General features: G+C 41.5%; 1 protein-coding gene across 1 annotated transcript in view; it reads right to left on the bottom strand.

The window, feature by feature from the left end:
* The window catches only part of pappaa (pregnancy-associated plasma protein A, pappalysin 1a), a gene marked incomplete at its 3' end in the record, with an annotated part of 56,181 nt that overhangs the window by 22,738 nt on the left and 18,507 nt on the right, over positions 1–14,936 (bottom strand). Inside the window, exons 8-11 of the mRNA XM_079475016.1 lie at positions 12,016–12,514; positions 5,120–5,248; positions 4,872–4,963; positions 2,134–2,330 (exon numbers count right to left, since the gene is read on the bottom strand). Of these exons, the coding sequence (XP_079331142.1) occupies positions 2,134–2,330; positions 4,872–4,963; positions 5,120–5,248; positions 12,016–12,514 (917 nt within the window). The remainder of the gene's footprint in view (positions 1–2,133; positions 2,331–4,871; positions 4,964–5,119; positions 5,249–12,015; positions 12,515–14,936) is intronic.

The raw sequence follows: 14,936 nt of genomic DNA, 5'->3' as shown, positions 1-14,936 counted from the left end.
AGTTGTGTCTCTGAGATGACCCAAACCCAATCCCGTCGGCATCTGTGAGACATGAACCGAATAACAACGGATATTTCTCATAGAACTCTATCCTATGTGATCCATGATGAGTCCAACAGATGAAAACTGGCCTGTTTCACACGAATGACCCAAATCAGGAGCATCTCATCCAGGCCACACATTCAAAGAAAAAACATTCTGTTCTCTCGGGTCTTTAAAACGTCAGGTGCTGAGAGGAGACATTACAGTTCACATTCACGAAAATCTGCTCTCATGACCTGAAGACCGACTTGTTCTTCATGGCAAATCGCTTGAAGCCGTGGCTCCGGGCCCACTGGCAGCTCCCTCTGAACCGCCCTGAACCTCGCTCGCTCCATCTCCCCCGAATCTTTTCATGCGTCTCGACACCAGATCTCTATCGGCTACGCTCTTTTCCGCCGGGCTCTTTGAAGGTTTGCGGCGTGCCCGAAGGCTTTGATGGGCACACGACAAATAAACCGAAGAACACAAAACAACAGTATTTCAAAGCGAGCGGTTCGGAGCTCATCAGATGGCCCTGATACTGCGGCCCGGAGACGACTTTACCTCAGGGCCGCTTCAACCGATGCACACAACCCCAGAAACAGATAACATGCGTCGCGTGCGGGACATGAATGAAAGGTTGTTCTCCTTTAGTCATTGACCCGCGTGGGAATGTCAGGAAAACACACTCAGGTCAACAAGGAACTTCTTTTCTTACTTAATTTATCAGGAACATGTCACAAAATATCATTACTGTGTCCAGATGTTCTGTTAGATTTTTTTTTTTTTTCTTTTGTAATATTCATTGTACTCGACGGTGATCTAATTCTCATTAAATTCCCATTATTTGTTTAATTCAAGCTGATTTAAATATAAAAGCAATTTAAGGTTGTACGATAAATGAGAATAAAGTGATTTTTACAGTAATGAGAGCTTGATGGCTCCATCGTCATGAGAAAAATATCAGGACGCAAAATAAAAAAGGGTTTATCGACATCTATATTTTGCTTTAAGAGTTACAAACTCTCTTTCAGTCTGTCTTTCGAGTTTGATTCAATGACTAAAAAAAGAGACAATTAAATACATAAAAAACGTTGTATATTGTTGTATTTTTGGTAAAAATATGTAAAAAAAATAACTGATCGCATGATGTATTTCCAAATGAAGTCCTTCAAAAAATGTTTGTTAAATTTACATTCATGGAACATGATCTTTACTTCATATCCTAATGATTTTGGCATAAAAGAAAAATCTATCATTTTGACTCATAATCTGTTTTTTTGGCTGTTACTAAAAATGTTCCCGTGCTACTTACGTTTTTGTGGTCCAGGGTCACATATGCTATGTATATACACTTCATTTCAATTGATACTGCAAAGATATGGTTATCATTTGGCCACAATAATTGTGAAGTGAAAACACGAAAGGTCTAAAATGGACTAAAATCTATAACCCAGACGTGTTCTTGAAATGTGCCGAACAGCTTTTTTCTATCTTGGAACGGAAACTCATTGTCGTAACTGTACTGTGCAGGTGATTGTGTTATGTTTTGGTCCTCTGGAGTGATGTAGACTTGCAGTCGTGTTGTGTGAACTGCTCTTCTACGTCTCTGAGCAGTAAAGTAGAAGCCCGTCTGCTCTGTCTGTGAGGGAAACGGGCCAGGACATCGTGCACCAGAGGCGTTTGACGCTGAGGTCAGTGTGTAAATCGCAGACATCTTTACTGTCCTCTCCGGTGATGTTATCTTCAGAAGAAACCAAAGCACTCAAGGTCTTCAAAGAACCGTTTGGTACCGTGATCTCTAAATTAATGGAGCTGTACGCTGATAACATGTAATGATGTTTCAACAAAAACCCAATCAGCTCGACACGGCTTGTAATTTTATCTGGTACTCTCTGCTCCACTGTGTGGATACCAAATGGCGAAACTAGATCGGCCCGGACATGAAAGTGCACTCGGCCCGCTGGACTGCATGTTCTTCACATCAGAAATCTGATAGAATGAACGTTTCACAGGGCTCAACATAAAATTAGGATTTTCCCACAAGACAATCGTTCACTGAACGACACACATGGAAACAGCACAGCGAGCGGATGCTGGTGAGACGGTTACCTTGGTAACAGCAGGGTATCCGGCAGCCACATCGGCCGGGCAGTAGAGCCTCTCTTCATGGGAAACTTCCACTGTGGTGGCCCACTGGTCCAGAAAACCGTCGGGTGTGTACAGACCGCAGTCCTTCACGCTCGTCTCCCTCTCGAAGTCTTCACACACACCGTCACCGTCGTAGTAATAACACATGCTGGGCTCGTCTGTAAACGCGTGCGTTTGAGAAAGAAATCGTATCGTTACGTCATTTACACCTCATGTGAACGGTAATGTTTTGAGGTCGTGTGCATCATTTTTTCTCATCACTGCATAAAGTTTCATTTACAGGTTAAAAATGTACCTGGGAATCTTTGTCAGGAAGTGAAATCTCATATTATAACTAACGCTAACACAGATGTATATAGTCATGTGTATTTGTAGAAACGTATTTAAAATGAGGAATTATGCAGTGTTTTAGCAGCTCTGGATTGTAGACCCCAAAAGGAAACTGAAGCCTCACGTCGTGTTATATCAAAGAGAAGAATCCGAACTCAATGACACAATGAAGCTGCGTTTTAAAGACGGAATGAATGAAAACCTCGGTAGGATCACCATTTCCATCCTCATGCACCTCATTTCACTTTGTGCTTTATTTCAGACACAGACTTTAGAGAAATACTGTTTGTGCAAGAAAGGCAGATGGAAAAGAGATTTGTGCTTGGCATCATAACATCTCATCTGATGATCTACACCAAACTTAAGTGAGCTTTAGAGATAACCAAACAAATATGACATGACTAATGCCAGTCAGTTCTGAGATGAGATGAAAGAAGTGAAACTCATTGTAATATTTTCAATGCCATTTAAAAAGAAATTTGAGTTTTTGGATTTTAATGCACATCCACTTCGTGTCGGGTGATTCTTGGCCTCCACGTCATGCATTCAAACCCTTTAACGCACGGCTAGCTGTGGATTATCAGTTTAAGAGGACGAGTAGCTTTATTATGTGTTATATTTGATTATTCATAACACCGTACTTTTAAACAGATTTCATTTACACTAGCGTTCAAAAGTTTAGGATCACTTTTTCTAGATTGCAGATGATCAGAGTGATGTTGTGACTACAGTTAACTAAAACATTAATTTCAGTTCTTTATTGAAAGTTATGATTTCACAGTTATATGTTTGTCAGTCAAGTGATCCTGAACTTTTGATCAGATTGTCAAAACAACTTGCCACAGACTTTAAAAACTGGCCAGATGAAGGTGTCTTAGTAGACTGAATGTTATGCAAACATTGGATTTAGATCTATTTCAGACAGGAAGGTGAGTGAAAGACAGGAGAGTCCTTGGATACGTCCAATGAGTTTTCCAGATCCTGGAGCTACTGTTCTCTCTCTCTTTTTTACACTGTGTGTCTCCGTTCAATCCAAATCTCTCTCTTTCTCTCTGTCTCTCTATCATTCTCTCAGTGTAAGGGGTTCCAGTAAGGGGGACGGAGGCATGCCGTGCCAAGTTGGCTCGCGCCTCCACGCAAATTCCAGTGCTCCCCTCGGCTCTGCTGATGTTGAAACGAGGGGCTGTCGAGGGGGTCGGCACACACGCAGCTCCGTTACACACCCGCACCTATGCTTTACAAATCGCTTTACGCACGCCAGCGGTACACTGACGTTTCCCGGGAACAATGAGACGAGCATTTATCCGTCTCTGGGCAACGATGTAATTCTGACGCTTCTGTCAATAAGAACAATAACACAATTCTGCGATAAGGAACACCAAGCTCTTGTGGGTCAGCTGGAGAGTGAGAAACACAAACGCTGTATTCATGACGGGGGCCTGATTTTCTCAGGAAAACACAAATATTTAAAGCTGCCACACAGATGTGACATTGTAGAAATAAACACCATTACAAACACACAGAAAGATGCAAAATGAAACACCAGAACTCTTCCAACCAGCAGTTGAAACAAAGTTGTACAAAGTATTTTCTCTAAATCACATTTATAATTTGATGTTAAATGTCAATTTGACCAAACTGTAAATGTTCACCCTCTAGATGACCCTGAGGGTCTGCTATGATTGGCTCGTCTCTTTAAATAAATAACACGCTCTTATAATCAGTTCATCGGAAATTCAGAACACCGAATAGACACTGATGATGCGTAAATGTGGGCGGTCCTTTGTTAACGTATCATTGTGACATCACAAAGTCATGCAATGCATTTTTTTGCAGTTTACTTTTAATAAACAGCTCTAGGACTGTGGATGAAGTTGTATTTTTAAAGGAGATCATATAAAAAAATTACGATATATGAAAATTCATCAGACATATTCAATGTGAATCAGATCCTTACAAAATTGACAACTAACACATGGTCACTAAAGTAAACCTGGGTATCCATGGTTTTACTTTAGTTTTACTATAATAACCCAATACATATACTTATTTATTTTAATACACTCCTTTCCAAAGGGTTTAATGTGTCATTCAAACTCATATCTTTGATGTCAACTGAAAAGTGTCTGCAAAGTATTGGAAAGATGGATATTCATCCAACTCGACAGTTCCTGCTCTGTTTTATTAATAATCGTATGCCGGGACATCTTTCATGAATCTTTTAGCATGGGGTTCTTTGATTAAAATGTCATCCAGATTTTACATGCTCGAGATAAACAGCAGCTTTGGCGCTGGAGTTCTGATGTGATGTCAGGTTTCGTGCATGTGGCACTGTCAAGGAACGCTTCTCTCCGTCAGCTGACACTTACCGATACAGTTGAAGAAGGGTTCCTTCTTACAGTGACTGGAACATCCGTCTCCGTTTAATGAGTTCATATCATCACAATCCTCTCCGTGAGATCTGAAATAAACCAATAAATACATCACCGTCTACAACACACTGAGGTTTCCACACCATTAAAGTGACTTACTGATCTACTCTCGGACTCTGTGATGTTAAAAGCCCACAAACATGTCAGCTTAATGGGATTATCTACTGAAGAGAACGGAAACGCACCTCTGGATGAGACCGTCTCCACAGTACGGAGCTCCCAGACGGTGCATCAATGGAGGAGAAGGCTCGCTCTCGCTTCCCCTCGAGATGGTTTGGATCTGGTAGGTGTACACCCCATCGTACTCAACGACCCTGAAAAGGAAGAATAACTAAACCATTATACTACAGCGTTTAATGAACCTGGTCCCTGTCTGTGCACTGTGAAAAAATATTGTCGTAGTAGATTCCATGAAATTCATTGAGTAAACTTTACTTAATACGATTGTGTTCTTGTTTTTTCAACCACAATTTAAATTTCGGAATTCTAAACGCACAAATTATTGAGTGAATTCAACTTTTCATCATTCATTTAATCATGTCCAAACTTGTACAAATGATCTTTACTTCGTTATTTTGTGGATTTGGTGGACATACATTTTGTTTGTTAATTTAACAAAATATTGAGTTCCCAGCATGCTTTGCATAAGACAGCATTAAGAGAGTAATTTTTGTGAAAATGTGCTACTTTATGTGCTTTACAATAAAATATAAGACTTGATAGTGTTTATTGTTCAGTAGAAGAGATTCTGTATTTTTGAGTCTTTCAGAAGGATTGGTGGTGGTCTAGTCACATTAAAAAAGCATATTTTATTCATCACACTCCAGATGTTGTGCTGAGACGATGTAACCGAAAGCCCTCGGCGAGCGCTGTGCTCTGAACAAAGGGTCAGGACGCTCCGGTGGCCATAAACAAACAGAGCTGACCGTAAAGAAGCTGTCGACTCAAACACATGACGGAAAAACCCAAAGAAGAGCCAGCCGCCTCCAAATAGATGTGTTGGGTTTTGGAGAGCAGGTGTTTGCGGGGTTATTGCGTCACGGCCATGTGTTTTTACAGTCGCTTAGATAAACAACTGGAGAGCTACCGCTTAAAGATAATCCAGAAGAGAGAAGACCATGCTGGAATTCAACCGTACACATATTTATATGCGTTGAGAATTAATTACTGGAAATATAACAAACACTCAGCCGACAGAAAAAACATACACAAAGCCTTCATTATTTGTTTTCATGCTGGTCTCCAAACCCGTGGAAAACACAAGAAATGTTCAGACGTGCTGTTATAAGGGTGTCTGATCTAATGATGTTTATTAGGAGATGAAATAAATCACTCAAATTAACACTTGATGTCAATGATGCCGGTGAGAGGTTTACGCAGCAATCTGTCCGTGTTTTGAACCAGCGGAACAAAAACAACTGAGAAAGCGCTATAAAACCAAACAAGAACAACACAAATAAGCTTTCACGCTAGAAACACGCACACATGTGGACACAAACATATAAAGCTCAGACGTTAGTGTGTGTCGCAGGATTTACAGCAGGAAAACGCTTTTGAACCTTTTAAAAATGATGTGTTGGGTCTTTCCTTCCTCTCCGGAGGAAAACACACACACGTGTGAGTTTCTCGAGCTGATGTGAGGTATCATTTATACAGTACATACAGGACACACACAAACACAGGATTCAAAAATGACCAATTTAAACATGGAAGTAACCAAAGAAAAGTTTTCTTGTTTTCTGTAAAAGAAGGCCAGAACGTTTGCTTTACTGATAATGCTCAAATGCATTTTAATGCAGTGCAAATACAGGTAAACCAACTGTAAAACATGAATTGATCAGTCATTTATATTGACACAGTGTATTGTGCTTTACTTTTACGGTATTTTTTTACAGTGCTAAGCAAATCTCTGTGACCGACGGTGTTGAGGCGAAACAGGACAAACTGGTTAAAAATGCAATGTTTGCAGATCTTGAATACCGCAAAGACAAAGTCATGTGTTTAAACAACACGTGACTTATGTGTGAACATGTAATTTAGGATCATTACAAAAATGAACATAGGCTGATTTTATTGCGTCTCTGCATTCTCTCGGTCTTTCACATTACTGTTGGTTGACTTTCAGTCATTCCTGAGGTTTTTATCTGTTGAAATTTAACAAACATTGGACAATAATGACAATCAAGACAACGGTGGTGGTCTCTTGATTGTTTTCTGTGGCTGTATATGTCATTCAAGTCTTAGTTTGTATTTAATTTAACTTGAAATGCAAAATAGACACAAATGGATTTTAAAGAAGATTTTGCAATAAAACCCCAAATAGTTTGAGATCTTGAGGAGATCTCACTCGAGGGTTTTTTTCCCACAGCCTCTGCCGGCGCAGCTGTCGGGTCGCACACGAGCCTTTAGCTTTCTCCACATCACACACTGTTCTTTATTGTTGGCAGCGTGCGAGCGTCTCCTCCTCTGGCTGGTAATTGAATGGGTGAAGCATTGGGACCGTGTGCCAGTACAGAGTGAAACAGCAACAGTGACACATGTGTGAAAGCTTTTTTACAAGGTGCATTAATGGACCATTAGTCCTCGATAACCCAGACCTCCATACATTCATTCAGCTGATAATTCATTTATTTAAAATAAAGATCCATATCACTGGGCTGCTGTTACTGGGGCTGAACTGGTATCCAGTGTAATGGTGTAACAAAAAGACCGAAATCGAGTAATTACAGAGTCCAAAATAAAGCTTCTGTGGCTGACGGCGTTATATGCACCAGTACTTATTGTTGTGCTTTTAATTGAGTATTGCTTTTCTTATTTATACTGTATGTGTATGTTATATCATATGTACACTGATATTGTCTTTGCACAAAATAAAAATCTTATTGTACCAAATTACAGATGACACTGGAGATCTTGAAAATAGTGTGACTGTTGCCGGCCTGTTTTAAAACCAAGAATGAGCTACTTTTTCATATTAGAGCCATAATGTGACAGAATGATCACTGATCCAAAATTGATCCAAAATAAAACATTTGTGCTTAAAGTTGCTCGTAAAAGTGTAATAAAGTGATTTCTTGCGGAATTTACAGTAAATGTATTTAGATCTAAAATCTCAATGTACTTTTTGTTAGCAGCTGAAAGTGTCGATTTTTTTAAGAAGTAGGTTACAAGTAACTAGATTAAACAAAGATATTAATATTAACAAGATGCGCCACTGTCGTTTTCAATGAATGGCGAGGAATGTAACGCTAAATATAAATAAGTATAATATATAAGTAAAATGAGCCAATCGTCAATCAATAAAGACTTCTCTGGGGCGGGGCTCTCGTGAGGCGCTTGCCAGCCTGCGACATAGAAAAAGGTGATTTTTGCGCAATTTAAGCTTAGCAAACCAAAGATCCAGGTCACGTTTATTTGTTGATTGGAAATATGCTATATAATTGTGATTTTTGACAGCTATTTTAGAAATATTGGCCTTCCTCCATTCAAGCAGATAGGACTGTGGACTTGCCATGACTATTCCATCTGAATAGCTGCCCAGAGGTCTTGCAAACATCGGATTAACTGCTTTAAGTTAACAGTAAATCACATCATCAGATTTAAAAAACATCACTTTAGAGACGGACTTTCCCACTTTTCAACCCCGTTTAGACTACTATAGAACATCTATATGTTTGAGAGCAGAAGTGTGAAATGTGTGTGTTGTTTTATTGGGACGAGCCAGCCAAACAACGGGAGTCTCGCCACACAGAGAGCTCAGCGCGTGTCAAAACTCCGGCCATTTTTACAATGCACCTCATTCCAGAGCAAAAGTTCACATGAGGCTTCCTTCACAACGTCTGCCAAGACCAACACGTCCATTCAGCCTGACATTATAAAAATGCCCCCATCCTGGAACAAACACACATGAGTGTGTGAGCGATGAAGGGAGAGAGTGAAAACAAACCAGAGGGAAAGGACGAAGTAAATAGGAACAGAAAACAGATTTTTCAAATTGCTCTAAGCAGGCCTCAGCAAGGGGGAATGAAAAGACGCGTTTACAGCATTGTCCTGTCGCACACATGGCTCTCAGTCCTAGCCGTCCACGTGTTTTGAGGTTAAAAACCAAAAACACGTTCAAGCACTTCCTATGACGTCATTAAGACCTCCAGACGCTCTTTATCACGCACATACTGTATGTTAAGGTGTTGAAGAAGGCTGTCACAGAGTTTGCCATCGCTGTCTGCTCAGCGGCATCCAGTCTTCACAGTTTCATCTGCATCGCTGCTGTGAGCGCGTGCGGCTGATGACATGTCACATGATGTCATCGGACCAGCCCTACTTCAGATGCTCTGACAGATCAACAGGCCCATCGATATGCGAATGGCATTAATCTTGACAAATTGTCATAAAATGAGGTAATGTATCATCAGAATTGCTCTGGCGGCTCATCGATCAAACGCTGGCGGAGTTTAACGTGTGAGGCGTCATCTGTTAACAGAGGTGAACATATAGAGCCGAGCTGAAGTCACACGCTGTAAAGACACAATGTTAATGGACCATAAATCGCTGCCAAAACATTTTCACTTACATTTCAACCTTTGGCTGAGATTTTTCCATTATTAAAAACAATTGTAAAACTTGATATTGAAGATGTCCAGCACAATTGTGATGTTCTTTGAAGTCAAGAGAAAATAAACAGCAAACTGAGTTGATTTCTGGACAAATGATGGCTTTAGGATGCCAACATCTCTGAGGACCGTCAGTATTTCTTAATATCCTAATTTGGAGGAATCCAGCATCACCAGTACCCACACACTGTCATGTTTCCATAACCACAGACAGCAAATTTAGTTTTTTCTTGTATTCTGAAGAATTCCGCTGGGAACGATGATGTTGCATTAACACAGCGAACACGGTGATAAATCATCGACCGGGTCGTCCCCAACGGTTCTGCTTGAGAACTTGTGTCAATCAATCGTAAGTAAAAAGGATCAACTCATAGTGTTGACTTATAGTGACGCTCTGACGTTTCCATGGTGCAAATCTTCCTCCTGAATGTAAGTTCCTATAAAGAGGGATTACTGCGGTCAGCGATGACGTCTGAAGCCCAAAGCTCAGCGAGAGGGGTCAGTGCTTTACAGCAGCATATAGCGCACGCAACCTCCGTGGGTTTACGAGTAATCTTGTCTAAATCCTGGTGCGTTTGGGGTTTGAAGCAAAATCAAGCTTTCTTGGAAATCTGGATGACAATTTCTTGAATGGAGACCAGCCAGTGTGATGCTACATTCCAAACAACCACAACATCCCAGACTGGAGGGTACTGCCACTACTGAAATGTGCATTCTATTAGGAGATGATAGGGGAAAGGCAAAACCAGCCTACACAAGTGCTTGTGAAATCAATTTGGTCTAAAATCTTTGTGAGAAGACTGTCAAACGTTCATTCCAGGTCGCAGAAACTGTAACATGGCTCTGTTGGTACAATTTACATTTGGCTTTCATCATTTGTTTTTCATTTTCTTTGCACTAGATAAGCATTTTTTATATGAAATCTACCAATGGACATAACAGAGGTGAGAAACAGAGCAGGACTGGGATCCGGGAGGTCGGGGCCCCTAAAGCGGTCGAGTTGCCTGGTTGTTTTGGCCTCTCTCTATCCTCGGCAGGGGGGTCCTGTCAGGTCAAAGCAGGGGTGCCCTTTGAAGCCATGACAGGAGAGAAGGCCAGGGTCACGGAGATGAATAGCAGATGGCCGGAGTCACTCGCCACCCTCTGCGATTGACTTCCACATTTCAGAGCTTCAACCCAATGGGCTCTCATGTTTCTAAACGGAACTAAAGGTTGCATATTTAACCCAAGACCCTCAATTCAAATGAGCAGTGAAGACCTACAACAGAGCCAAAAAAGAGAGCAACAGGGTTAACCCAAATTAGGCCGAAGTGTCAGAACGCATTTACCAAAGATCACTATCTTACCTGATTGAGAGCTGAGGTAATGAAGGCTTTCAGTACGGGACCTTACCAAAAGTTGCGGGTAATTGATTATAATTAATTTAGACGATCTTAGAGTCACTCAACGACAGCCCCTTAAATCCAACCGTGAGCTGAACGCGGTTTACTTTCCGCCAAAAGCCTCAGATAAGATCAAAACCATGTCTGCCTAACCACACTCGACGTGACCAGCACACACACAAAAGAGAAAGTCTGCTACAGCTTCATGGGTCACCGTTGCCACGATTAGTATCCGTGCGAAGCGAATCAGTGGTGCTGACGTAAACAAATCTGAGCCGCACATTTGGAAGAACGACTGGACGAATCACGGCAACCACAGGTTGCCAAATCAGTGGGTGGCAAGACACATTGTTTTCACATGCAGATACATTCAGTGCTCAAGTGACCAGCACTGACCACGTCCACTCATTTCCACAACAGACCGGGAGCTGTGTTTTGACACAACCTTGTTTCTATTGGAACCGTCCCTCAATGCCTTTTTCTGGGTTGAATGGGATGAAAACAAGAACGACCAGGTCCAGTACAGACCCAGTATCTGGCCTCGATTGTGGAGGTATTACTGTCCAAACCAGGGTGCTTAGCCGAGGCCTGTCGTTCATATGCCAGGGGCTGGAGAGAAGTCAACCGGCAGCTGCCTGCCTCTCTCTGTTGCCTTTGGCTCGGTTTGAGAATCAAGAAAGGCGAGATTTGAACTGCGCAAGATGCTGACCGGGTACATTTCACACTCCAGCTTTGATTGAATTACGTTAGTTTTGTTCTGTGGTGAAACGGTTCAGTAAATTGACGACGGCTTCCAAAGTCAACACGATTCCGTGCGAAATACTGTTTTTGCTGGCGTGAGATGAGCATCTAAATACAAATGCTTCGGTAACAGCCAGGAACTAGAAACATCTAATAAGAGCAAACATGTGAAGGCATTAACTGGCACGCGTGTCTAATGCACCAGGGATGTGATGGTGAAATGAAAACCCGTTGAGCAGACTTATTTTATAACATGATGCTAGCCAGATCAATTTCAGTAACCAACACAAAAAAATTCAAAGATTAACCTAACTCATCATGGTATTATTGGACATCAAGAGCACTCACCTGTCCACGTATCTTCTCGTGGAGTCGATCAGCGTGACGCCCTGCGGCGCGTGAGTAAACGACGGCTGCCTCAGGAGTCGATAGTGCAGCGGTTCACACGCCCGACACAGCTCGCAGTCTGGTTTGGATGTGAGCAGAGTGGCGTCGATTTCCAAATGCTGCTCCATGGTGAAGAACTGCACGCCATACACCTTCTCCTGAACGTCCAGCTTGATGGTCAGCGGAGTGTCGCAGCACAAATCACTAGGACCCAGCGACAGGTTGTTTCCAGCAACTGTCAGCAGGATGATGTTGTGGATGGCGGGCAGAACCATCTCCTCCGGGGAAGAGAAGGTCACCCACACGGTGAGGGAGTCAGGGACCACAGCATGCGTAAACTCCAACTGTAACATGCAGCCTTGCAGGGGGCAGGGGGGCGGCACCATGCCCAAATCCATCCCGTTGTGAGGACTCCACGTGCGGACGCTGGGCTCGCACGCCTGCTCCACATCTGGAGGTCCTGCGAGATGACATGAATAACATCAAATCTACATTTTTGGGCAAACATTCAGTTTTTTTCATTTATGAGATGTTGTTTCCCTTTGAACATATATCAGTTAGTGAGAGGACAACTATAAAAGCAAGGCTTTACGATAGTGAAAAATGAAAAAGAACTCTTTTGATCTTGTAGCTAGCTTTAGGCCTGCGGATTCCTCTACAATTTATCTTGTTGAGCGTAAGATATGGAGCAGATTTGGCCCGCTCCTATTTCAAATGAAGAAATATAACTCATCCGCATCCAAGCCATTGTTCTGTAAAACATTACGCTTAGCAAACATATTCTATTCTTGGTCTGCTATCTAGACACATAAATTTCTTTAAGAGGACCCTACTTAAAGAGACGGTTCAGCCAGACAGCTTTCATTATTTACTCATCCTCACGTCAAACCTGTTTGAATTTAACACAAAAGAAGATATTTCGAAGAACGCTGGTAATCAAACACTGAACCCAAACTTACAATGTATGAACACAAAACCACTGAGACATTTCTCAAAATAACTTATTGTGTCTTCCACTGAAGCAGAAACTACTAAATTTAAGGTACAGAGAATTTGGCAGTCACACATTTGATGTGTGGAGTCGCAGTAAATCCATCTTTCTTTAACATTGGTTTCCGTTACCGTGGCTAACACCAGGAAGCGAGGCGACCCCGAGCTGAGGCCTGCGTGAGGCTTTCGATTTCAGCCCAGGAATTACATCTCGTGTTCTGCAGTTCAGCCATATTTGGATTGAACAGAACTCATCTGACAGGGAGTGATGTCCACCAACATTCATCTTATGTGGGGAGAAGTCAGGGCGCTGCAGACAGTGTTCTCCTGCTTTTCCTTTGTGCAAATCCAAACTGGCAACAGCCAAAGCCATTTGCTAACCTCATTTCTGGGCAGTAATTCCAGCAAAATTCCAATGTTTAATCAACCAGCTTTCCAGGCCACATCATCTCAACACGTTTGTTATTGCGAGTATGTGTGTGGCCAGAATAGAAGTAAACTTAAGATACAAACGTCTTCGATATGGTACGGGTACGCTCACGGTCCACCTCGCTGTGTTTGACTGGGGTGTATTTGTTCTAGTGGTAAAGTGAAAATATTTAAAAATAACTGTACGGTTATAATTGTATTCATCAGGTTGTCATTTCATTAGATGACACACTGTCATTATTTACCCCAATGACACGTGGTGGACTAGTAACCGGTCCCGAGGGAGGGATACGAGTCAGGGTTTGGCCGCATAAGCATCTGTGGACCTGACAAGTCAGCCACGAATCTGTACTTAGTATTTGTAGTGAAACTGTGGTTTTATATATATGGTAAGCAACATGCCAAAAAACACAAATTCTTCACTTCTATTACACTTTTAACTGTAGTTAACTCTCTTAATGGGTCCTTCTAAAAGCAACTGCAGTAAGATTGGATTGTGAGTACTGTAGAAAGAAAAAAAATAAACGAGCCAATCATCACTCGATAGTCTAGCAAAATACAAGATACGACAGGATCACAAATATGTTTCCATATGTAAATTCATCAAATTAAATTAAGCTGTAGTGGCCTAATGGTTAGAGAGTTGGGCTTGTGATCAGAAGGTTGCTGGTTCTAATCTCAGTGTCAGCAGGTCATGACTGAAGTGACCTTGAGCAAGACACCTTACCCATTTCTGTGGGTGATTTACTAACAGGCACACAAAAAGAACACTAACATTACACAAATGTTAAATTTTCATAATGACCAACGAAATCTACCAAGACCAGCGCAAATTTGCACAGGGTTTAAGACGTGCTTTTTGGGGCCTTTAAATAGAGCCGTAAATACAAATCAATGACGTGCGCAAACCTTCAACCTAGCAAATCACGTAGCATGATTTATAAATACATAAAGTTTGCATCTGAAGAGGATGCTCCTACAAATGTATATAAAATCAGCTGCAAGAATAGATATGCCCATGCATTTTTAAGCGCTAATTTTTACTGTCTGTCTTTAGTAAATAGTTTTTTTACGCCAGAAGAAGCGCTGCCTCAAGCTGATAGTGTCACCATCTCAAGTCACCATGAAAGAAATCGCCATAGATCTACGATGCATATCGTAATTGTTTGTATCGCAATATATTGTTACACCGCTACACAAAACCAAGAACAGTCAATTAACGACAGTCTTTGAAGTTACTTTTTGGGCAGTAGAACGTCACTTCTCTTTACTTCACTTCTTCACCTCACTCAACTCCACTTACATTTTAACTTTCAAAAACAGAAGTAGCAGTTTTCTAAGTTAAGTTCAACATCCTATCTGAAATCGCCATGGATACTAAACAGATAAGCTAGGATTATTCAGAGTCTAAATGTTTGTGTGACACAGCTCCAGACGTACAAATACGTTATTAACACGCGTGC

The sequence above is a fragment of the Barbatula barbatula genome, assembly GCF_947034865.1.
Source record: "Barbatula barbatula genome assembly, chromosome: 2".
NCBI lineage: Eukaryota > Metazoa > Chordata > Actinopteri > Cypriniformes > Nemacheilidae > Barbatula > Barbatula barbatula.
The sequence above is the reverse complement of the archived record's forward strand: the minus strand, read 5'-3'. Positions and strand labels throughout refer to the sequence as shown.